At 43.5% G+C, this 26,067-nt stretch overlaps 1 protein-coding gene across 1 annotated transcript; it reads left to right on the top strand.

Moving 5' to 3' along the window:
- The first annotated feature begins 5,943 nt into the window (after nucleotides 1-5,943).
- si:dkey-122a22.2 (uncharacterized) lies at nucleotides 5,944-26,020 on the top strand. Its single transcript, XM_029679444.2, has 11 exons — nucleotides 5,944-6,226; nucleotides 6,619-6,814; nucleotides 6,992-7,063; nucleotides 7,149-7,225; nucleotides 7,454-7,554; nucleotides 8,977-9,093; nucleotides 9,877-9,951; nucleotides 22,355-22,493; nucleotides 22,991-23,073; nucleotides 23,222-23,318; nucleotides 25,537-26,020. Exons 1-11 carry the CDS (start codon nucleotides 6,170-6,172, stop codon nucleotides 25,702-25,704), a joined length of 1,182 nt encoding a protein of 393 aa, XP_029535304.1. The 5' UTR covers nucleotides 5,944-6,169; the 3' UTR covers nucleotides 25,705-26,020.
- The last annotated feature ends 47 nt before the right edge of the window (nucleotides 26,021-26,067 follow it).

The following is a 26,067-nucleotide window of genomic DNA, read 5'->3' on the forward strand; positions in this document are numbered from 1 at the left end:
ACATTCAATTTAAATCAATGTTAATCCTAATTTTACTTATGCAGAAGAATAAAAGTAAGGCATGTGATATATCAGAAATTGTGTATTATAATTACTGTCAATTGACTGCATTGTTTGAATGGAATGTTGGCATATATGTAGTTAATTAGAAATATTATTGGAATCATTAATCTAAAACTGTCTGGCTAGCTAGCTAAAACAGCATGTGTGATGATTGTGATCATATGACAGATTACCCCAGCAGTCGGATGAACTACTGATGTCTCACATTCTTTATCTCTGTTCCAGAAACTGATTTACCTAGTTTTAATCTTCAGAATTGTTCCCATTTAGGGATTTACAGTTTTCTCTGTAATCCGTGAGATGTTAGCAGGCAGCAAAGAGCAAATGCCATCCTGCCAATAGATGCAGTCAGAGTGGTTGCTGTGCTGTTCTTAAATTATGCAGACAATCATCAATAGGGAATATGGATGTCCCTAGATGACGCAAGCCAGCAGATGCTCTTTGCTAGCCTACACACAACGTGTAAAAATATCAATTTGCATGATTTAGGCTGCATTACACTTTAAACTAAATTGTTTCCCATTCACAACTTGACTGACTGGCCCCTTACTGAAATGTTTTTATCACTGTGGTAGTTTGTGGTATTTATTTTGAAGTAAGCTGATCCAATTGCCTGGAATCCAAATTGGTTGCTCTACAGTACATTTCATTGTTGTTTGAAGTGAAACAATGGAGAGCACAGCACAGTGTTCAGTCTGGTTCAGTCAGGCTAACAATCCAACCCCATTTTCCTCACAGTAAAGCTGTATTGCAGAGTCCTTCAGTTTTCATGCAGCTCTATTTATATTGGCCCCTTCGTCTTTATACACCTGTGAGATTTTAAACTCACCATGAAATATTTTGGTCCAGTTCACTATCATTCATTGCTTATGTTGATGTTTGAGAGAGCAGAATACTGCATGTCCGAGCTCATGGAATACAGGGACCCCTGGAGGTATTCAGATATATTGCAACCCTCCCTTTTCACTTCAGCACCTTGCACAGAAATCATCAAGTAACTCAAAACATCAGAACAGATCAGGGAAATGTAATGTGAACCATTGTAAAACAGAGTGAGTGAGTCATGAGGGAGTGAATGAGAGCGAGAGAGAGACAAACAAGTCACACAAACATAATTATCCAATTTAGGAGTTTCCAGCATCCAGATGACATCTCTTGAGGATTGCAGTGTCAATCCCTTCTGAGCCCTGCTCTTTCCCCTGGGGAGCCAACATGGCTGCTGCGTGACAGAGGCTCTACCTCAGTGAAGCCATTAGAGCTGCTACTGGGACACCAGTGTTGCAATGCCATGGAGAGTTAATCCCCAAAGACAACATCAGCATTCAATTGGCTATGGAGATGCAGGATGGTGAGAAGGGAAGACAAAAAACATTACATTTAAATCAACATTAATCCTCATTTTAATTATGCAGGAAAATAAAAGTCATGTGAAACGAGCAATAAAAGGCATGTGATATATCAGAAATAACCATACAGTGCAGATATTAACAGCATGCTATTGTTGAATACTTTCTCTATTCAGTCTTATTAAGGACACAGTTGTGTTTTTTTGTGTCTATATCAAATAATGTTATTTTAAGAAGTTATAAGAAGGCATAGAAAGATTTTACACAATGTGACATTTTGGAGAGGTTTGACCTCCCCCTTCTTAGTGCAGAATGTGATTTATACTACTATAGTTAGGTGAGCTAAGGCTAAGCAGGGCCACACGAGTTGACTATACAACCTACATTTAATTAGAAGAACCTCAACCTTCCAAAATAACCAATTCACCAGAACAGACAGTATTTATTAAAGCTTCAATAGTTTTACAGGGCTATTGGATGATTGTTTTTGCGTAAAAAAAAGAAGCACTTAATGTATCTATTCCAAATTATTAGGCCTTCTTTAAATGGGGGGACTATTGCTACGTTCACGTACTAGCCGGAAATAGGAAACTCTGACATTTCCGACTTGGGAACTGGTTGTAGTTATACACGTGCTGTGTTCAACCAGTTAGCACGACGAACATTTCAGAGTTTCCTCGTTCCGACCAGCACGTAAAAGTGGCAATGGTCCCCCCATTTGAACATGTAATACGAATTTGGACAAATTCACTTATGAATAGGGCTACATTGAAATGTTTCTTATAGATAAATATCAAAGACATATGCATAACCATGGCAGCAATTGAAAGGGAACAGTTTGGAGATAATGTGAAATTATTAGACAACAGTTCACCTGACACAAGACTGAATCCAAACATAACACTACTGATTCTATGTGCATTTAACATTTACTGTACTTTTTGCCGCATTTGTTCATAACGAAATGTGAAAATACTCTGGATACATCCACTAACCTCATAAGACTATTCCTGGAAAATGTGAGGAAGGTGCAACATAAGATTTTTTTTTTTTACAAGGGTTTGAGTGAGAGGACTAACTGGTGTCTAGTGGCCACACACCTCTCCAAAGCGTGCACATTTCCTAAGCACTGCACTTATATGATTCAAAGAAGAGTCTTCAACAATAAGGAACTCTTCTAGCTGTTCCCTGTGCCATGAGGAACTAGAGCAAGCACACATGTAGTTGTTTCATTTGTAACACATCCCTGCCATCACACAATTAGGCTAGCCTGCTGTTGTTGTTTACGCAATCCAAAAACGGTCCATTATAAACCGCAATCTAGGTCAGGTGAGAATGGTTTGAAAGCTAATATTGCCAACATGACTAGGTAAGTTATAAAATATTATCTTAGTGTTAGGCTTTCAGAAGGCAATTCAGAGAATCAAGCTAGGTTTCCATCCAATTGGCAACAGATTTTCATGCAATTATTCTAAAATCTGCATAAAAACAACCTCCAGAGATGTGTTCCCATCAGCTTGACTTGCTGCAGATAAAAGGCTGTGCTTGATGACGTAGGGCACATAAAACACCTTTAGCGGTTAAATTCCCATGTTCAGAATAAAAAATACAAGTTAAATGGGTTTCCATTTAACAACATTTTTTGGTGAGAAAACAAGTTAAATGGGTTTCCATTTAACAACATTTTTTGGTGAAAAAACAAGTTAAATGGGTTTCCATTTAACAACATTTTTTGGTGAGAAAACAAGTTAAATGGGTTTCCATTTAACAACATTTTTTGGTGAGAAAACAAGTTAAATGGGTTTCCATTTAACAACATTTTTTGGTGAGAAAACAAGTTAAATGGGTTTCCATTTAACAACATTTTTGGTGAGAAAACAAGTTAAATGGGTTTCCATTTAACAACATTTTTTGGTGAGAAAACAAGTTAAATGGGTTTCCATTTAACAACATTTTTTGGTGAGAAAACAAGTTAAATGGGTTTCCATTTAACAACATTTTTTTGGTGAGAAAACAAGTTAAATGGGTTTCCATTTAACTGGTTTTCTCACCAAAAATGTTGCGGTAAATAGCGAGTGTGCCCACTGGTATTGGCACATGCGTTCTAGCCAAAAGCCCTGCAGGGGTTCCCAAACGTTACCACTCAGGCTCCCCTTCCAGCGGGTGTGCGCCACGTCTATTTCAATGGGTACAAGCACTGTTAATGACCCAAACTGTTCACACCCCTTTTGTTGGTTGAGAGAACTTGTAGCAGTTTTAAAGCTAATTTTATTAAAATTCTATACATTTTGCCATGTCTAATGTGTATTCATGCGATATTTAAGTGACTCACACATTACAACGAAGTCTATAGGCTAAAAAACCTCGCTAAAAAACCTTAGCTGACATGAGCTAGTTGATCAGGACAAACTGGGACCCCGAGCCACCCCTAGTTTGGGAACCACTGGGCTAGAGCGCAGGTATAGGCTACACATGATGATATTATTATTATGGACAAAAGAGCTACATAGCTACATCATTTGTATTTGTCAAACGGGCAGACAAGCATCAATTATCATGTCACCAGAATAAGACCCTCGATATGTATTGGAAAGGAGCATCAAGCCCTGTGAAGTTCATCATCATTTATTTCATCTCGTATGAGACGTATTGCTCGTATGACAAGCAAGCCAAACATGTATAATCCTCAATATCTCATCTTTCAAAATACATAGTCATCTTAATTTACAGCATTTCCTTCACTCAGACAAAAAAAAGTGCAAAGGTACTTTCCACACAATGACTATCAAGCTTGTGACTCTACAAACTTGTTGGATGCATTTGCAGATTGTTTAGGTTGTGTTTTGTCCAATAGGAACACATGAATGACCCCATAGTGCAGCAGCAAGACACTTTGGAAGGCAGTGAACACTGAAGATGGGGGACATGAGCAGAACTCCGGAAGGGGAAAATGGAGTCCCTAGAGAAAGCAAGTACAAGACGGGTGTCAGCGATGAAGCGGCAGTATTATCACAAGGAGACGTGTACTTGGAAAATGGAGAAGGAATGGAGAGAAAAAAGGGGTAGAAGAGGTCTAAGAGAGTGAGGGAAGAAGACGGGGAGCTTGAGTCAGATACAAATGGTGGGAAAAAGGGAGATAGTTTGTCAAAGAAGAATGGTAGAAAGTGTAAGCAGAGGGAGCTGAAGACAAGAGGAGAAATGGAAGTGAATGAGGGTGAAGTATCGGAGGTGGTAGGTGTAGTAAAGTTATCGGAGAATCAGGATGAAGAAGAGTCTGACAGTAGGAGTGAAGGTTATGGAAAAAGTGGACTCTTGCCTTTTGGCTGATCCATTTGTGGTTTCATGATGGGTGAAAAAAAGAGTTGGTTCATGTGGAATCGGTGAGGGTAACCAGAAGTGGTCTAGTGATAATTGTTTGTGTTTCTGTTGGTCAGATGGAGAATGCACTCGAAGTAAAACGAATCGGGGCAAGAAAAGTGAATTGTTTTGTTTCCAAGAAAAGGGCACCAATGAAAGGAGTGATAACTGGGGTAGCAGTAGATATAAACGTTGACCAGCTGACGGCAAAGATTCCCGGTGTATGTGATGCTCGTCGTTTGAAGCGACGCAGACAAAAGTCTGTTCTTTTGAGTTTTGAAGTTGAGTCTTTGCCTGACAAAGTGAAGGATATAAAAGTTAGGATATATAAGTTATCCTGTACGAGTGTATGTGCCAAATACATTAAGATGTTACAGGTCTCAAGCTTATGGGCATGTGGCAGCAGTGTGTAGTAGGGAGTGTCCAAGGTGTGAGAAATGTGCAGAAGGGCATGAGACAAAGGAATGTGTAGTATTGGGGAAAGTAGTGGAATGTGTTAATTGTAGGGGTTGCTCTTGGAGCTGGGGATCAGAAATATCCCGTGCGAGAGGGGCAGGTTGAGGTTTCCAGGGTTAGAGTAGAGCAGAAGTTGTCATATGCTGAGGCAGTGAAGAAAGTATAGGAAGATGGGTTAAGGGGGAGGAGTGGTGAGAGTAGTAGAGATATACCAGTACAGAGGGAGGAGTGGGGAGAGTAGTAGAGATATACCAGTACAGAGGGATAGGCCAAAAAGTCAAATAAGTTTCAGCAAGATTGTATTTTTAGCGTTTATAGCAATGGTTAGTAATTGTTCTGCAGGGATGGAACGGAAGTCTTCAAAAATTGATGTTATGGTGGCAGCTGCAGAGAGGTATTTGGGTGTGTGAGACTTGACAGCAGAAGAGTTACAGGATGTGTTAAGTGGTGATGTCCCATCCTTTCAGGGTGATGGCATGAGGTAGGAATAAATACATTTAATTAGTGGAGTAGGGGGGGTGTTAATTTGATTTTATATAATTTTAAACCTAGTGAGTATAGTGTTAGATGTTAGGTTATTTATTTAGTACATTTTTATTTTTCAAGTAAAGTATAAGGGAGTTGTACTCCAGTTTAGTGGGTGGCGGTAATGCAACAAGTTGGATGCCAACCGCTGTTAAACTTCATAGAAGAAGAAGAAGACGAAGAAGAAGAAGAAGAAGAAGAAGAAGAGAAGGCGGCAGCGGCAGTAGTGGCAGTGAACACCGGATTTATGCTGCAGTCTCGCCTCTGAGCTAAAAGCATTGTTGTCCCATTTCGGCGTCTGTACATTTCCAGGAAGTTCTAGCTAACGCGGTACATTCATTCAATCCTGTGAATTCACATCCCAGTTTCAGCTGGTAGATAGATAGTTTCTAGAATACTTTATTATAACTTGACACTCAAAAATGCGCAGAAGGACAGACGGTCAAGAATCCACTGGAGATGCTAGGACAGACAAAAAGGTAGCTATCTACTGTACTTCGATAGGCTGCTAATCTAACTTTACTAGCTCGGTTAGCTAGCGAGACAGAAATGTCGACATCACTGCCATCTCCTCTCAGATGTTCAGATCAAACTGAACTAGCTAAGTACTACCGCAAGGCATAGCTAGTAGCCTAGGTATTTGCTTTACCTAGCCCTGATATTACTATCTTCGATTAACGTTACACTGGTTACATGACTTAACTTACATGTGGACACAATGCTTTAGTTAAAGCCATACCAAGGCTCATTGCAGAGGCATTTTGACTGACACATGTTTATGTAACTATGGCTTACTGACAGCTGCAACTGCCAGCTAGGTAGCTTATCCACACTTTGATATAACATGTTGATAATTATTCTCCTATGACAGACTGACAGACAGACTGCATGTTCAGGAGAGACCAGTCAACAACAGCAACAACATCGACCACAACAAGGGGCTAAAACGAGCAGGTGCTGGTCGACTGTTACCTCAGTTGGAAAATGTCTCCTCCTCATCATCCTCATCCCTCCCTTTCTGAACTATGCATCATTGCAAAGAGAGGGCCAACTGTTACTGCCAGAAGGTAACCTGCTGCAGACATGACATTCACCTTCCTGCCTCACTGACATTCACTTTCCTCCCTCAACTTTATTCTTTAATTGAGTACAGAAGGTCAATAAAATCATTACATTATGATTAAGATTATCAGCAATGATTAAGATTATCAGCATTGATTAATTTGTATCTTTTTTTTTTTCAGATGGTGAAATTATAGATATCGGTTTAGGTCAAAAGATGCACCTGATGTGCAAAGGACAAGGACAGCCAGTTGGTAAGTCTGCTAGCTTGCCAGAAATGTCAACACAACTGTCATCTCCTCTCAGATGTAAGCCCTAACTACTCTGTTTCCTGTGTAGTCATACTGGATGCCCCCACTGGTATGTCCTCTGACATCTGGTTCCATGTACAAGAGAACATTGCACTGCTAACCAAGGTAAGGAGAAATACAGTACATCATTTCAGGCAACTCTGTTAATGATTCAACAGTTCTAGAAGGGTTTTATTTTTGTGGGACAAACAAATTGATGGACTACATTCCCTGACCAGAATTGTGTATAATATGATTGCAAATATTGTCCTGGTTCCAATGTTTTTGTGACAACTGCTGATGTGAAAAAGGCTTAAAAAATACATTTGATTGTTCCCATTTTCCCACCCACAGGTGTGCACTTATGACAGAGTGGGACTGGGGTTCAGTAAAAGAGTCCTGCAGAATGAAAGTACAGGGACGGAGAAAGTCTGGGGGATGTCAACCACTGGACGGTAAGCATCTTGTTTTCTCTATCCTGTCATTTTAAATTTGACCTATAACAGCTTGCCCCAGAATACCAAAATGAAGCAGTTTTAGGCTACTCTGTCGTGCAAATTTTCATCCTTTCCATTTAGTTTTTCATGCATTGTTAATGTAAAGTGTTACCTAATAGGCCTCCTGAGTGGCGCAGCGGTCTAAGGCAGTGCTAGCGGCGTCACTACAGATCTGGGTTCGACACCAGGCTGTGTTGCAGCCGGCCGCGACCAGGAGATCCATAAGGCGGCGCACAATTGGCCCAGCGTTGTCCGGGTTAGGGAGGGTTGCCGGCCCGGGATGTCCTTGTCCCGTCGTGCTGTAGCGACTCCTGTGGCGGGCCGGGCGCATGCACGCTGACACGGTCGCCAGGTGTACAGTGTTTCCTCCGACACATTGCTGTGGCTAGCTACCGGGTTAAGCGGGCATTGTCTCAAGAAGCAGTGTGGCCTGGCGGGGTCGCGTTTCGGAGGACGCATGGCTCTCGACCTTCGCCTCTCCCGAGTCCGTACTGGAGTTGCAGCGATGGGACAAGACTAACTACTAATTGGATATCGCGAAAAGGGGGTAAAAAGTACCAAAAAAATTGTGTTACCTAATAGTCTACTACTACAGTCAAGGTAACAGGTGTTTGATGCAAGTTATTCTAAAGCCCCGATTCTCAACAAGCACACACACCATTCCCTATCAGATGTAGCATTCCCCTTGGCTAAGCATCATGTGGGGCCACCTCACGGATTGTCCAATCAGAGACATCGGGGTCCATTGCCCCACAATCTCCCTGCCATGGCCTGCCCTGTCCTTGACTCTCCCCTAATCTCTGTGGCTGACAAAGGAACGTGTTGTTAAGCATTAAATCTGTCTGAGTGATGGGTGGTTGTGGTTGTATGTAGACGGTCAGGTCAGCAGTCTCTGTTACCTTGGGATCTGGCCCAGGCTAACAGCAGAGCAGGCAGCTGCCGCCTTCTAATACAAGCAATCAATTATCCAGAATTCAATAAGCTGGCAAGCTGAGGGTTTGATGACTGCATTCCTCTCTTCTCTTTGCTGCTGAAGTGAAACCTCTTCATCCTGGCCTCTTCGCTCCTCTCCAATGTTGATTTATTAGTGTAAGAGACCCAACACATCAGATGGCTGTATGTGGGGAGCTGCATTTCACTTGATGATGTTCTGTTTCTGTTGGATCTATCCTGCTTTACAAGGCAAAGTATCCAGGGTCTTCTTCCACTAGGCTTCTTTACACTGGCTGATTTAAAGGGTTTCAATGGCAGTGTTTCTGTTGTTATGGTGTAGCTGCCGTCTTAGGGGTTGATGTGTTTTACTGTAAAAGCCCTTTGTGACAGCTGTGGTTGTAAAGACATACGTTTGATGAATTGATTGATGTCTTTCCCCCCCTACAGAATGGTGGACAACCTCCACCGCCTCATCGGTTTAGCTGGTCTAGCCACGCCTCTCATCCTGGTGGGGTCTGAACTGGGCACGCTCAACGCCAGGTTCTACAGCCATATCCATGACGCGTGAGTCTCCCTGCCCACCTGGGATCTCAATGGAAAATATAGGCTAACTCGTTTCTTTTTGCCTAACTTGCCACAAGTCAATATATTGAGATCGCTTAGTGATAGGTACCCTCCAAAAGTTGGTTGATATGTTCATATGTCAAAAGTGGTTGTGTAGATTCAGCTTTGTCTCTATCCCAAACGAAGGGGAAAGATTTGCACAGTTTGACAAACTTTGAGCGTTCTCACTTTCTCATCCCTGTTTGAGTTCCATCCTATTCCCTCTCACATTATTGACTACAGTAACTCCAGTACTTCAAAAATATCATCACAATCTGTAGATACTCAGCACTGCATCAAACCCAGGGACATCATAAATGATCTACCCCCACTCCCCACTTCCCCACCAACCCCCATTTCTGAGAAACCTAGTGGGATCAGCCTCCCGGCCCGAGGTGAGAGATTTAGCATTTCATCAGCCGTGATGTGCGTCAGTTAAGAGATTAAATTAAGCGATGGTGAGAGGATGACACATGCAGAATAAAATATATTCCTCCCTGGATGTGGTGATGGGGTGTGGGCCCATCCATCTGTCTGCCAGTGGGCCTGGATCAATCAGACAGAAAACCGGGGCAGAGAAATCCTTCTCACACTCATTACGGACAGGAAGGGTATAGGGATGGGTCAGAACGGACACTGGAGGCCCACTTCATCACTGTGTCATCTCTCTCCCTCTCTCTCTCTCGCTCGCTCGCTCTCTTTCCCTTTATTTGTTTTTCTTCCCTCCCCCTCTTCTGTTCTCAGGCAGGTGTCAGACCTTGTCCTTATTGATCCCATTCCAGAGGACATCTTTGAGGAGGACCAGTGGCAGAAGTACTGGTAAGTCACCTCGAGGAGGAACGGAGGGGAGGGAGAAAGGAGGAGCAGAGCGAGTTAGTAGTACTGTGTTACTCAAGCCCTTGACTCAATCCATATTTGCTGTATGGATGGTGGATAGGATCCACTGTGGTTGATTATCTCTGTTGGACAGGAAGCAGCATTAACATGATTAATGAGGCCAAAGGAACTCATTAGTAGATCCCACTCTCTTTCATCAGGAAGAAATGAGAGTGGAGAATTAGGGTGGGGGAGAGATGACACACATTTTAATAATACGTGTCTTTTTTCCCTATGCATGATTCATGTCAAGCTGTGGATAATGGACATATAACCCTATTCATATTCATTGTTCATAAATTACCATATAGGATATTATGATAATCAGGCAGGACATTAGTGAAACTGTCAGTTATTCACAATCATCAGTAAATAGTAGTGATTTACATAACAATATGGTAATATGCTGTAAAACAATACAGGTAAACACATGAGAATATGTAAGCTGAAAATTAGTTTGACCCTACCATTTATAATATTGCTTTTCTTTGTATCAATTGGAGGCTGAATGCTACACGCTCCCCAAGCGTAGTATCTTTGAACAAAAACATTGTATTCAAAGGTATTATTCATGAACAAACACTTTCCATATGCTTTGCAAAAAAACAAAAACATTTGTTATGCAAAATTATTGTAACTTATCCAAAAAGTCTAAGTTTTCCATAAATTGCACTTGGAAGATTCCTGGAATAAGCAATGAATATGCAGGAGATCTGAGGATCCTCCAAACGGTGGGATTTCTGGAAAACCTGTGAATTGTAGTTCCAGGGATTTTCCGTCCCTAGTTTTGTCTCTGTTATTTCCCTCCACCAGCATCCCACTTGCTCTGTGGGGTTATATAACATTTCATTTCTTTAGTGAGATAAGAAATGAGTCGTTGAAAATGGCCTAATTTGTACGTGACTGTAAGTGGAGCCATGTCATTTATCAGAGATATGTTTCCAATTATCCTCTGATTAATAGGCATTCATTTAATTTCCCTGCTGCCTAGCAGACTACAGTGTACTGGCTGGAGATCCAATTACTCTGCAACCTAGAAATCAACTGAGGAAAGGATTGCTGCATAAAGTAGATTTACATTATTAGTCTCTGATTTTTAGATAGGAAACAGGAAATATGTAATATCAAAATTACTGAAACCATTTTTGTAGTTCTATCCGGAGCCACCGAAGTGTGTGTGTGTGTATTGACATTCATTAGAATGTTGCGTGCACACACACACCGTGATGATACCTGAGGAGACGGTATCAGCGAGGCTCCTCTCTGCCTGGGCTCCAGGATTTACACATCAAAGTCCTTCTCATTAACCACGGCTCTCTCCCAAATTACTGCTGTTTTACCAGACAAAATGACTCGGCACCGTCTCCTGAGATTTTCTCCATTTTATTTTAGATGAACTTGAAAGTAGAGCGAGATGGAGACTAGAGTTCCCTAGCCTGGAATCCATACTGATATGCTCTATTTCACCATTGTATCAGTTTGGATCCCAGGCTATATCTTTCCTTTTGGTATTTCTCCTCTGAGGCTAGGAGCCAGAGATAATTCATCCTGATGAGAAATAAAGTCAGCAGAACACCAGGAGTTAGTGGAAGCCCCTCTGTCTAGCCATACAGATTGCATTCATTCAGGGACGTGGTTTTAGTCGGATCCCTACAGGATGAAGCGCATACAATGAGTTTGTTTTCTTTGCCCTGAAAATGGGTCTTGTGATGTTGACCCAATTTTATATGTACAGTATCTTCGCGTTCGCACTTGATGATAGTGTCATATTTAGCAGAATCACAGAAATCTGCAGTTAACCACACACTCTCCCTAAAGTCTACAGTAGACAATGGCCTACATGTAAATGTAACACATTGGCATGAAGGCCAGATTCCTAATATCTACTGTAACAGTCAGTGTTTAGTGTTTTATATAGGAAGGAGATGGGGAACCATAGATACCAGACTTCAGTTTAGAATTGGACCTCATAACTTGTGTGTGTGAGAGACGGTGTTTGTGTGTGTGTGTATTAGAGTTGGTGTATTACAGAATGAATTTGTCTTCTAGAAAATATTGACTCCTATTTAATCTAATCCAAAACAGGGGGAAGTATTCTATTTCAATGAGCTTGTCCTTATTGTTTGTTTAATGAGCGTTGCTTGATTGTCAAAACACCATTTTACTCTAGCTTTTCAAATGTGTTTACTCAAACTGAATCCTTTGCATCATGAAATCACTGGGGTATAACTATTTAGAAATAGGCTAATTGCATTCATGATGTTGCTTATTTTCCTTATTTCAGATATTCAGGACAGTTGTTTTCATGTTGGTATGAGAAACATCTGCCCTCTTCATAATATCAAGTAGAAGGAAAGGACAATGCTGGTTAAGGTGAGAGGAAGATGGCTTAGTGTCCTAAGAAGGGGTTTACTTTAAAGGGTTAATGGTTGGTTAACCTGCAGGGACATTTTAAATGAGCAGAACCAGAGGGTCAAAGCAATGTGTCTGATGGTGTGATGGAAGCCCCACCTGATTGGCTGTCTCTCAGCAGGCACACATGATCTACTGTACCAGCTGGGGTGGTGGGCTTGGCCTGGACACGGCCCAGCTGGGGTGGTGGGCTTGGCCTGGACATGGCCCAGCTGGGGTGGTGGGCTTGGCCTGGACATGGCCCAGCTGGGGTGGTGGGCTTGGCCTGGACATGGCCCAGCTGGGGTGGTGGGCTTGGCCTGGACATGGCCCAGCTGGGGTGGTGGGCTTGGCCTGGACATGGCCCAGCTGGGGTGGTGGGCTTGGCCTGGACATGGCCCAGCTGGGGTGGTGGGCTTGGCCTGGACATGGCCCAGCTGGGGTGGTGGGCATGGCCCAGCTGGGGTGGTGGACATGGCCCAGCTGGGGTGGTGGACATGGCGCAGCTGGGGTGGTGGACATGGCCCAGCTGGGGTGGTGGGCATAGCCCAGCTGGAGTGGTGGGCATGGCCCAGCTGGGGTGGTGGGCATGGCCCAGCTGGGGTGGTGGGCATGGCCCAGCTGGGGTGGTGGGCATGGCCCAGCCAAATGCTTTTATTTTCGCTTTGTTTGTTGAAAGTGTGTGTCCAGCTGCGCTTTCCGTCGCAGTTTTACAGGCTGGGTAGAAGGCTGGTTCTGAAACCCATGACTAAAAAGGGACCGTCTCTAGGGTTGAAGTTGTGAGCTGACGTTTCCAAAAATAGTCAAAGGACGTGCATGAGGTAGAATGTGACGTTATTGATGACACCCCCATTACAAGAGCTGATGTAAAGATCTTTCCATACTTTGTGACCTAGTGGAGTGGACAGTAACACCAGGAAATATGATGCACTCTGTTAGGATATCGATTGATGATAATTGAAAAACCCTGACTGTGTGTGTGAATCTTTCAAGTGTGCGTGAGAGAGAGAGAGGGAGGGAGTGTTACTCTGCGACAGAGAATAACCATGACTCCTATGTTTCTTCCTGCCTCTCAGCCTCTGCTAACTGTTAGAACAGCACAGCTCCCCAGAGACAAGCAGGAGAGTCAGGAACCCCAATTAATTGTAATTGGCACCGCTGTAAGCATAACTATTGTTGCTCCGTTCCACTAATGAAGCACGGCTGTCTCGGGCCCCCATGTATTTCCTCCACTAGAATCTATAGTATTGATTCGGGGAGGAAGGAACTGCTGCGGGTCTGGCTGTTCTGGGTAGTACAACACTGCCACACTTTGGCCAAGTGGGGAATTGCTCTGTTGGTTTAATAAAAAGGCCATCTGTCTGCAGTCATTCATTCATTCATGTCTCTAGTTTCAGTAGTTGTTCATCTCAGGAAGAATGGCACTTTGATTTCATTGTTCGCAGCTTGAATGTGACTGGATCCCTGTATTAGAAGTATTTCCAAGTAACACTACAAGGTAGCAATGAGAATAGTTCTACCTTCTGTTTGGTGTCACAGGAATCTCCCAATAAATCACTTGTAGTTTTATATTACACTTTCTTTTTGACACTCGTGTAATAGTCCTCCTTACGTTTTCTCTCGTGTAATAGTCCTTGTTCCTTTTTCTCTCGTGTAATAGTCCTTGTTTCCGTTTTCTCTCGTGTAATAGTCCTTGTTTCCGTTTTCTCTCGTGTAATAGTCCTTGTTCCGTTTTCTCTCGTGTAATAGTCCTCCTTACGTTTTCTCTCGTGTAATAGTCCTTGTTCCGTTTTCTCTCGTGTAATAGTCCTTGTTACGTTTTCTCTCGTGTAATAGTCCTTGTTACGTTTTCTCTCGTGTAATAGTCCTCGTTCCGTTTTCTCTCGTGTAATAGTCCTTGTTACGTTTTCTCTCGTGTAATAGTCCTTGTTCCGTTTTCTCTCGTGTAATAGTCCTTGTTACGTTTTCTCTCGTGTAATAGTCCTTGTTTCCGTTTTCTCTCGTGTAATAGTCCTTGTATCCGTTTTCTCTCGTGTAATAGTCCTTGTTCCGTTTTCTCTCGTGTAATAGTCCTTGTTCCATTTTCTCTCGTGTAATAGTCCTTGTTCCGTTTTCTCTCGTGTAATAGTCCTTGTTCCGTTTTCTCTCGTGTAATAGTCCTCCTTACGTTTTCTCTCGTGTAATAGTCCTTGTTCCGTGTTCTCTCGTGTAATAGTCCTTGTTCCGTTTTCTCTCGTGTAATAGTCCTTGTTACGTTTTCTCTCGTGTAATAGTCCTTGTTACGTTTTCTCTCGTGTAATAGTCCTCGTTACGTTTTCTCTCGTGTAATAGTCCTCGTTACGTTTTCTCTCGTGTAATAGTCCTCGTTACGTTTTCTCTCGTGTAATAGTCCTTGTTACGTTTTCTCTCGTGTAATAGTCCTTGTTACGTTTTCTCTCATACTCGTGTAATAGTCCTTGTTACGTTTTCTCTCGTGTAATAGTCCTCCTTACGTTTTCTCTCGTGTAATAGTCCTCGTTACGTTTTCTCTCGTGTAATAGTCCTCCTTACGTTTTCTCTCGTGTAATAGTCCTCCTTACGTTTTCTCTCGTGTAATAGTCCTTGTTACGTTTTCTCTCGTGTAATAGTCCTCGTTACGTTTTCTCTCGTGTAATAGTCCTCGTTACGTTTTCTCTCGTGTAATAGTCCTTGTTACGTTTTCTCTCGTGTAATAGTCCTTGTTACGTTTTCTCTCGTAATAGTCCTTGTTACGTTTTCTCTCATACTCGTGTAATAGTCCTCCTTACGTTTTCTCTCGTGTAATAGTCCTTGTTACGTTTTCTCTCGTGTAATAGTCCTCCTTACGTTTTCTCTCGTGTAATAGTCCTCCTTACGTTTTCTCTCGTGTAATAGTCCTCCTTACGTTTTCTCTCGTGTAATAGTCCTTGTTACGTTTTCTCTCGTGTAATAGTCCTTGTTACGTTTTCTCGTAATAGTCCTCCTTACGTTTTCTCTCGTGTAATAGTCCTCCTTACGTTTTCTCTCGTGTAATAGTCCTCCTTACGCTTTCTCTCGTGTAATAGTCCTCCTTACTTTTTCTCTCGTGTAATAGTCCTCCTTACGTTTTCTCTCGTGTAATAGTCCTTGTTACGTTTTCTCTCGTGTAATAGTCCTCCTTACGTTTTCTCTCGTGTAATAGTCCTCCTTACGTTTTCTCTCGTGTAATAGTCCTTGTTACGTTTTCTCTCGTGTAATAGTCCTCCTTACGTTTTCTCTCGTGTAATAGTCCTCCTTACGTTTTCTCTCGTGTAATAGTCCTCCTTACGTTTTCTCTCGTGTAATAGTCCTCCTTACGTTTTCTCTCGTGTAATAGTCCTCCTTACGTTTTCTCTCATACTCGTGTAATAGCTGCAGGTTGATGTTTATTTTCATGAATCTTGCACAGGAGGCAGAACTGACCCATTTCCACTAGATGGGACAGCTGCAAAATAAAAATTGTGTATCGTAAAATGTATGAAAACCAAAATGTACTTTTTGTATGTCATTTAAGATCAGGGTTAGGCATTAGATTTAACAGTGTGGTTAGGGTTATGTTTAAAATAAGATTGTATGAATTTGTGGCTGTACCAGCTAGTGACCACTCTGCAGAGCTGCCTCCAAGGGGAAGATTCATGACAATAAAATGCCAACCTGCGTAATTGTCCATGTACTGTGTTCTCTCCTAGTCATGTAATAGAACATGTTCTACATTCTAGCCTACTTAATAGTCCCTTTTCTGTGTTCTAATGTAATTGTCCATGTTCTGTGTTCTCTCCTAGTCATGTAATAGAACATGTTCCACGTTCTACTCGTGTAATAGTCTATTTTGTCCGTGAGCTCCATCTCAGGTAATGGAGGCCCTGCATATGGAATGACATGCTAATGAGGCAGGGCCCCCTTATCTTGTCGGGGGGCCAAATTCCGACAGTGAATTGCGACAGTTGTAACAAAAGTAACAGAGCGTCTATTCAGCCTGCACTAATCCAGATGGGAAAGTCAAACAGCAGAAAGTCCGTCGCACAAACTCATTTCATCACGTTATTCATTTAGATATTGCCTTGCCGCTCCTGAGGAGGAAGGGGAAAGAAGAGCCCTCTGAAATGACCAACATGGCTGAGGTGTTTTGCACATGGTTCCTCCACTCCCTCTCCCCTCTTATCGCCTTAATTCATCCCGCCAATCTGGGCTGTCTTTACCCGCTAAATTTCCCTTTGACACGCATGCCTTCCCTCGCATAATCCTCCCTCCCGGGCAGAATTAAAAATGGAGGGAATAAGGAGGGACAGGTGGCTGGAGAATCTTTGAAATAATGCGACAGACAGACAGACAGACAGAGCAATGATTTGACCAGATTCAAACAGGGGCTGATAAAGTTTATGGAGAGGAAAAGGTGACAGGTGGAAATGTGTGGAGAAAGAGAAGTCCCTAAAGAGCCAGGTTATAAGAGTCCCTTCTAAATTGTGGGGCGAGAATGACTTCAGGGGTGAAATAGTGGCAAAGAAGATGATAATGTCAAAATGTCAGTATTTTTAAATGTCTGATTTGAAGAAAATAAATGGTCTGTGAGGCTGAAATTGAGAGGTAGCAGCAACTATTTTCCTGTCTGCTTCCACCATTAAACTTTTGTCTATTTGTGAACTCTTAAATGCCCTGCTACAATACAGCCATTAAGGGGTCCGGCATTGCCATCAGCCATTTTGGTTGGTTGCTGTGTAGCAGGTAGAACGTCCCATTGATGGCACGTGTATTGTTGCTGAAGTTTAAGATTGGAAGACTTAACATTTGTTTCTCCAAATACCTGAGGCTCAATCAGGTTAGAGCCTCGTCTAGACATCAGGCTACAGCCTCGTCTAGACATCAGGCTACAGCCTCGTCTAAACATCAGGCCTTATAGATTTACATCCTTTGATATCGCAACACGTGGGAAATAACAAGCCAATGTCGACTTGAGGTGAAAGCTGTGGGGTGAGCACTTTGGGTCGGGGGGTGCGCACTCTAGGTTGAGGCCTGGCTGTGGGCCTGACTAGCACTGTGGGGTGGGCTGAGGCCTGGGTCTTGGGGCTGTGGGCCTGACTAGCACTGTGGGGTGGGCTGAGGCCTGGCTGGAGGCTGTGTGTCTGACTAGAGGCTGTGGGTCTGACTAGCACTGTGGGGTGGGCTGTGGGTCTGACTAGCACTGTGGGGTGGGCTGAGGCCTGCCTGTGGGTCTGACTAGCACTGTGGGGTGGGCTGAGGCCTGGGCCTTGGGGCTGTGGGTCTGACTAGCACTGTGGGGTGTGCTGAGGCCTGGGCCTTGGGGCTGTGGGCCTAGCAGTTGGGTGAGGGCTGTGAGATTCAGAGCTGTGGGGTGGGTTGGCTGAGAGCTAGGGCCGGGGGTGCACTGAGCAAAGTGGATGGGTGGGCTGAACACTAGGGGTGGGGGGTTGAGCACTGGTTGTTGGGTGGCAGGGGGGAGGGCAGCTGTGAGGCGGTCGCCACTTGATTGGGCTCTGCAGGCTGAGACCAGCCAATTCAAAGCACCAGTGAGCCGAGACCGATTGGCCCTCCTGAGTTACAAAATCCCAGCGCTGCTCTCCTCATTTGCCCCCCCAAAATATCTCTCATTCTCTCCTGTCAAAATGTCTGTTAGAGAAAGTTTGGGATTTTGGTATCATATTTCTAATGAATATTCCCAATAGGTCTGTTTGTAGACCAATGTAACATTGTCTATATGTCACACTGTTGGAAACCAGATTGTTCAGAATAAACACATTGCTATGATGTTGCAGTTGAAACTAAGGTCAAAGACTCTGCTAGCCTCATCTCTCCCCTGCAATATTTCAGCTTAGAGGGTTTATTGCTGCTGGCCTAAAGAACAGTGTAACCCATCCTAAAGAACAGTGAAACCCTTCCTAAAGAACAGTGAAACCCTTCCTAAAGAACAGTGAAACCCGTCCTAAAGAACAGTGAAACCCATCCTAATGAACAGTGAAACCCATCCTAATGAACAGTGAAACCCATCCTAATGAACAGTGAAACCCATCCTAATGAACAGTGAAACCCATCCTAATGAACAGTGAAAACCATCCTAATGAACAGTGAAAACCATCCTAATGAACAGTGAAAACCATCCTAATGAACAGTGAAACCCATCCTAATGAACAGTGAAACCCATCCTAATGAACAGTGAAACCCATCCTAATGAACAGTGAAACCCATCCTAATGAACAGTGAAACCCATCCTAATGAACAGTGAAACCCATCCTAATGAACAGTGAAACCCGTCCTAATGAACAGTGAAACCCGTCCTAATGAACAGTGAAACCCGTCCTAAAGAACAGTGAAACCCGTCCTAAAGAACAGTGAAACCCGTCCTAAAGAACAGTGAAACCCGTCCTAAAGAACAGTGAAACCCGTCCTAAAGAACAGTGAAACCCGTCCTAAAGAACAGTGAAACCCGTCCTAATGAACAGTGAAACAGTGAAACCCATCCTAAAGAACAGTGAAACCCATCCTAATGAACAGTGAAACAGTGAAACCCGTCCTAAAGAACAGTGAAACCCGTCCTAATGAACAGTGAAACCCGTCCTAATGAACAGTGAAACCCGTCCTAAAGAACAGTGAAACCCGTCCTAAAGAACAGTGAAACCCGTCCTAAAGAACAGTGAAACCCGTCCTAAAGAACAGTGAAACCCGTCCTAATGAACAGTGAAACAGTGAAACTCAGCCTAAAGAACAGTGAAACCCATCCTAAAGAACAGTGAAACCCATCCTAAAGAACAGTGAAACCCATCCTAATGAACAGTGAAACAGTGAAACCCGTCCTAAAGAACAGTGAAACCCATCCTAAAGAACAGTGAAACCCATCCTAAAGAACAGTGAAACCCGTCCTAATGAACAGTGAAACCCGTCCTAAAGAACAGTGAAACCCGTCCTAAAGAACAGTGAAACCCGTCCTAAAGAACAGTGAAACCCGTCCTAAAGAACAGTGAAACCCGTCCTAAAGAACAGTGAAACCCGTCCTAAAGAACAGTGAAACCCGTCCTAAAGAACAGTGAAACCCGTCCTAAAGAACAGTGAAACCCGTCCTAAAGAACAGTGAAACCCGTCCTAAAGAACAGTGAAACCCGTCCTAAAGAACAGTGAAACCCGTCCTAATGAACAGTGAAACCCGTCCTAATGAACAGTGAAACTCAGCCTAAAGAACAGTGAAACCCATCCTAAAGAACAGTGAAACCCATCCTAAAGAACAGTGAAACCCATCCTAATGAACAGTGAAACAGTGAAACCCGTCCTAAAGAACAGTGAAACCCGTCCTAAAGAACAGTGAAACCCGTCCTAAAGAACAGTGAAACCCGTCCTAAAGAACAGTGAAACCCAGCCTAAAGAACAGTGAAACCCGTCCTAAAGAACAGTGAAACCCATCCTAAAGAACAGTGAAACAGTGAGCTCGTCCTAAAGAACAGTGAAACCCATCCTAAAGAACAGTGAAACCCATCCTAAAGAACAGTGAAACCCATCCTAAAGAACAGTGAAACCCATCCTAAAGAACAGTGAAACCCATCCTAAAGAACAGTGAAACAGTGAGCTCGTCCTAAAGAACAGTGAAACCCGTCCTAAAGAACAGTGAAACCCATCCTAAAGAACAGTGAAACAGTGAGCTCGTCCTAAAGAACAGTGAAACCCATCCTAAAGAACAGTGAAACCCATCCTAAAGAACAGTAAACCCCATCCTAATGAACAGTGAAACAGTGAAACTCAGCCTAAAGAACAGTGAAACCCATCCTAAAGAACAGTGAAACCCATCCTAAAGAACAGTGAAACCCATCCTAAAGAACAGTGAAACCCATCCTAAAGAACAGTGAAACCCATCCTAATGAACAGTGAAACAGTGAAACCCATCCTAATGAACAGTGAAACAGTGAAACCCGTCCTAAAGAACAGTGAAACCCGTCCTAGAGAACAGTGAAACCCGTCCTAGAGAACAGTGAAACCCGTCCTAGAGAACAGTGAAACCCGTCCTAGAGAACAGTGAAACCCGTCCTAGAGAACAGTGAAACCCGTCCTAGAGAACAGTGAAACCCGTCCTAGAGAACATTGAAACCCGTCCTAAAGAACAGTGAAACCCGTCCTAAAGAACAGTGAAACCCAGCCTAAAGAACAGTGAAACCCAGCCTAAAGAACAGTGAAACCCGTCCTAAAGAACAGTGAAACCCGTCCTAAAGAACAGTGAAACCTGTCCTAAAGAACAGTGAAACCCGTCCTAAAGAACAGTGAAACCCGTCCTAAAGAACAGTGAAACCCGTCCTAAAGAACAGTGAAACCCAGCCTAGCCTAGGGCTGTTTTCTAATCACATTCCATGCATTGCTCTATAATCATACTCCATTCTTGTCAGTTTTGAAAAATTGCATTTGGGGATAATTTAATATCAGGATTGGAAACCATTTATATTCTTGTCTGTTAAAGGAAGAGGCATGCAATTACACTAAACAAAAATATAAACGCAACAATTTATTTTACCTTTATTTAACTAGGCAAGTCAGTTAAGAACATATTCTTATTTTCAATGACGGCCTAGGAACAGTGGGTTAACTGCCTGTTCAGGGGCAGAACAACAGATGTGTACCTTGCCAGCTCGGCTCTAACCACTAGGCTACCCTACCGCCCTGTTAAAGAGTAACAGTTCATATAAGGAAATCAGTCAATTGAAATAAATAAATTAGGTCCGAATCTATGGATTTCACATGACTGGGAATACAGATATGCATCTGTAGGGGGGTCGATCATAAAACCAGTCATTCTGATGTGACTGCCATTTGCCTCATGCAGCGCAAAACATCTCCTTCACATAGTTGATCAGACTGTTGATTGTGGCCTGTGGAATGTTGTCCCACTCCTCTTCAATGGCTGTGTGAAGTTACTGGATATTGGCGGGAACTGGAATCCAGCGCATCCCGACCACGCTGAATGGGTGACATGTCTGGTGAGTATGCAGGCAATTGAATAACAGGGAGTTTTTCAGCTTCCAGAAATTGTGTCCAGATCCTTGCGACATGGGGCTGTGCATTATCATGCTGAAACATGAGGTGATGGCGGCAGATGAATGGCACGACAACGGGTCTCAGGATCTTGTCACGGTATCGCTCTGCATTCAAATTGCCATTGATAAAATGCAATTGTATTCGTTGTCCGTAGCTTATACCTGCTCTTACCATAACCCCACCGACACCATGGGGCACTCTGTTCACAACGTTGACATCAGCAAACTGTTCGCCCACACGGCCATCTGCCCGGTACAGTTGAAACCGGGATTCATCTGTGAAGAGCACACTTCTCCAGCGTGCCAGTGGCCATCGAAGGTGAGCATTTGCCCACTGAAGTTGGTTAAGACGGCAAACTATATTCAGGGCAAGATCCCGGTGAAGACAAGCACGCAGATGAACTTCCCTGAGACGATTTCTGACAGTTTTCAAAAATTGTACGCTCTCTCAACCTGAGACATCTGTTGCATTGTTGAGTGACAACTGCACATTTTAGTGGCCCTTTATTGTCCCCAGCGCAAGGTGCACCTGCATAATGATAATGCTGTTTAATCAGCTTCTTGATTATCTTAGCAAAGGAGAAATATTCACTAACAGGGATGTAAACAAATTTGTTTGGAAAATTTGGGAGAGATTAGACCAGCACTTTAAATGTTGTGTTTATATTTTTGTTCATTGTATATTAAGAAATGTTTTGCACAAACGTTTTCAAATATATTGATTTTGGCCATTGGTGCCCGCAAAAAAAAAGAAAAGTAATACGCATGACGTCTCGGAGTCAGGTAGGTGTTGGGCTGGTGTTGCTAAGCTTTTCATTCCTGACAATCCCATGTGTTTCTCTCTAGGTACTGTGTGTGTGTCTTGTGTATTTGTCTCTATAGGTACAGTCACATGTTGTTGTGTTCTGTGTCTGTAGGTACAGTCAGCTGGTGCCATCCCTTCAAGCTATGCAATTCTCAGCTGCCACAGGCATCAGCCGCATCCTCATCATTCTGGGGCTGCTAAAGCCAGCCATCATGGGGGACAACATTGCTGAAGACCTCATACAGAGACAGGTGAGTCTGACTGAAATATCGCTGAAGGTCCATCATAAAGACCAAATTAACATATCTGGGGTCAGGTCAACAGCTCGTATGTTCTCAATGTCTTATTTTTAAACAATGCATTTGAATGTGTGAGTTTAATGTGCCTCAATATACCTGCTGACACCAGAAATGAAATTCTGAGAGCAATCTCTAACATAGCCACGGGATGGAGCTAGTGGTAGAGTAATGATCATTTCTTGGGAGGGAGGGAGGGAGGGAGGGAGGGAGAAAAAATATTGGTTCTATTTCCTGGAACCCACTTTTTGATAGCAACAGAGATGGACTTATTTCAGCTTTTGAATACTACAGTTACCAAGGCGTTAAGGACATCAAGTGAGTCATTTAGCTTAAATTGTAGGGAAAGAGAAAGGGTTGGAGAGAGACAAGTGAAGGTTATAATGCACACACACACACACACTTACTTTCAGGCCATGGTCCAATGTTATCATATGTCTTTGTGTTCTCAGAAGTACCTCCTCAGTAACCCCGCCCACCAGAGCAGTGCTGTAGATGAACATTTTTTCCTGAATGAAAGTGCTTCTCAAGTCAGGTGAGACCAACATACAGTACATGTAAATGTAATATCAAGCTGTCATCACACAATCATTTTGGATATGCTCTACAGTATATCCAGAATTTACAAGTGTAAAAGTAAATTTATTTTGAGATTTGTATGTAATGTTTTGATAATTTTTCAGGGAAATCTCCAAATTCAAACCCCTCTCCAGTAGGACTTCTGTGAGTGTGATTATTGGGGATTCTTTTGATGAGCAAATTCCTGCTGCTCTAAACCAAGTGAGTAGTGTACAACTCCTCCCTCTATTAGTCTGTCTAGTGGCTGGCCAAATTTCATTTCTCAATCTTCACCCTGAAGTGTGTACTCAATGGGTAGGGTTGAAAAAATATTAGAACTTTCAAGGTAGCAGGTGTTGGCTATTCAGCAGCCTGATGGTCTGAGGCTAGAAGCTATTGGCCAGTCTGTTAGTTTTAGCCATGAAGCTCCTGTACTGCCCTCGTCTGATTCGTCACTCGGGTGGCTGAGGTTCCTTGATGGGACCGTTGATGAGAATGGGGGCGTGCCCAGCTTGGTTCCTCCTGAAGTCCACAATCATCACCTCTTTTGTTTTGCTGACGTTGAGGGAGGGGTTGTTCACCTGGCACCACACCGTCAGTGTGCCTACCCTCCTCCCTGTATGGCGTCTTGTCATTGTTGGTAATCAGGCCTACTACTGTCGTGTCATCAGCAAACTTGATAATGGAGTTGGAATTGTGTGAGGCCACGCAGTCGGTATACAGGGAGTACAGGAGGAGACTAATAAGATGCACCCTTGTGGGTCCCCCGTGTTGAGGATCAGTGTGGAGGAGGTAATGTTGCATACCTTCACCACCTGGGGCGGCCCGTCAGGAAGTCCAGGACCCAGTTGCATAGTGAGGACGTAAGTCCCAGGGCTGTGAGCTCAGGGGGCGCTATGGTATTGAAGGCCGAGCTGAACAGCATTGGAAAATATTCCAGTCCATGTGATCAAAACAGTCTTGAAGCATGGATTCTGATTGGTCAGACCAGCAGTGTACAGACCTGACCACCGGAACTTTCCCCTTGAGTCTTTGTAGATGGGGAAGAGCAAAATGGAGTCAGATTTGCCGAAAGGAGGACAGGAGATGGCCTTATACCTGTGTTAATAGTCATTCGGAAGCACGGTTCTCAAATTACTTTTGTTAAAGTTCTCCACGACAATGAACGCTGCCTCCGGGTACTCGGTCTCCAGTTTATTCAGGGCCCAATGAAGATCTTTGAGAGCTTTTTTGGTGTGAGTTTAGGGCGGGATGTACACAAAAGTAGCCCTCTGCCTTTGTTCTTGGTAGAGAGAGCCCTCTGCCTTTGTTCTTGCTAGAGAGAGCCCTCTGCCTTTGTTCTTGCTAGAGAGAGCCCTCTGCCTTTGTTCTTGCTAGAGAGAGCCCTCTGCCTTTGTTCTTGCTAGAGAGAGCCCTCTGCCTTTGTTCTTGCTAGAGACAGCCCTCTGCCTTTGTTCTTGCTAGAGACAGCCCTCTGCCTTTGTTCTTGCTAGACAGCCCTCTGCCTTTGTTCTTGCTAGAGACAGCCCTCTGCCTTTGTTCTTGCTAGAGAGAGCCCTCTGCCTTTGTTCTTGCTAGAGAGAGCCCTCTGCCTTTGTTCTTGCTAGAGAGAGCCCTCTGCCTTTGTTCTTGCTAGAGAGAGCCCTCTGCCTTTGTTCTTGCTAGAGAGAGCCCTCTGCCTTTGTTCTTGCTAGAGAGAGCCCTCTGCCATTGTTCTTGCTAGAGAGAGCCCTCTGCCTTTGTTCTTGCTAGAGAGAGCCCTCTTCCTATCCGCTTGATGAACTGTCAAACTCGCTGGTTGTATATAATCTGTTCGTATGTGGGAGGAAAGTCGGGTCTCAGAAAAACTATGTTGCAGAATCTGATGTCCCTCTGGAAGGAGATCCTTGCACTAAGTTCATCAAGTTTATTCACTAATGGTTGAACATTGGAGAGTAGTATGCTTGTTAATGGAGGACGGGTCACCCAGCGTCTCAATCTCACTAAGATCCTCCCACATCTGCCTCTCCATCTGTGTCTATTTCCTGCTCTCCGGTAGGACTCACAGGCAACCCGGCACCTCACCGAAGAACGTAGACCATTGTTCCGCCGTCTTTGGGAATTTGAGAAAGTCGGGTGGACGGTGTGACTACCAAGCGATTCATATTCCAATAGTTCTACCTGGGGGGTATGAAGTAAATGCACAAAACAAACTGAGTAAGAACATTTTTAGAAAAAGTAGAAACCTGCAATGTTTTGTAGGAGCTCGAGGTGATGCTCCACTCATTGCTGCCGTCTTAGCCAACGCCTGCACTAGTTCAGGGGGACGGCACTACTGCACAGTGCACACTTCGGGGAGAAAGGGGATGCATGGAATTGGGATGATGCATATTGACTGTTTCTCGCAGGGCCCTCAAACTAACTCAAATGAACATTGACTGACTATGTGCTTCCACATCAGGTGGTGGCCCAGCTTCAGAAGACGTTACTGGAGCAGACTTACCCCTCGGCCAACCAGATCCATGTTAAAGGAGGGGACCGCAGGATGATCTACAAGAGGCCGTCTGTTGTTAGCAAACACCTGTGGAAGCTGGTGTCCCAACGGCAGTCCAAACAGCAGAGCCAATGACCATAGAGATCTATAGAAGACATCTAGTTCTATTGCTCTAAATTCAAGGTTCAAATTCTGTGCCAGTGACACACTGATTCTGCTGCCAAATGTCTCAACTACACTCACAACTGGAAGATGAAGTCATATGTCAGAGGTTCCATGTGTAGTTTTTTTCCAGTGATGATTTTTGACAGGAACACGTCAAGTATATATGTCCACAAATGAAACCGGTTTCAATCGATTGATTTATTATTTGTATACTTTATTACAAGTACAAATATCAGACAGTTTTGCCTTAATGTTTGTAAATAAATAATAAAGTCTTCTGAATTTGTGTCTGTGTTAACTCTATCTTTCTGGGATGTATTCAGTCTGTAAAGC

The sequence above is a fragment of the Oncorhynchus nerka genome, linkage group LG14, assembly GCF_034236695.1.
Source record: "Oncorhynchus nerka isolate Pitt River linkage group LG14, Oner_Uvic_2.0, whole genome shotgun sequence".
Lineage (NCBI taxonomy): Eukaryota > Metazoa > Chordata > Actinopteri > Salmoniformes > Salmonidae > Oncorhynchus > Oncorhynchus nerka.

What these genes read in the sequence shown, in the direction of transcription:
- si:dkey-122a22.2 (XM_029679444.2), top strand. Translation starts at nt 6,170, where the DNA reads ATGCGCAGAAGGACAGACGGTCAAGAATCCACTGGAGATGCTAGGACA. An exon ending in ATGCTAGGACAGACAAAAAG is followed by an intron (nt 6,227 to 6,618) that starts GTAGCTATCTAC and finishes CTCCTATGACAG; the next exon opens with ACTGACAGACAGACTGCATG. An exon ending in TACAGCCATATCCATGACGC is followed by an intron (nt 9,094 to 9,876) that starts GTGAGTCTCCCT and finishes TTCTGTTCTCAG; the next exon opens with GCAGGTGTCAGACCTTGTCC.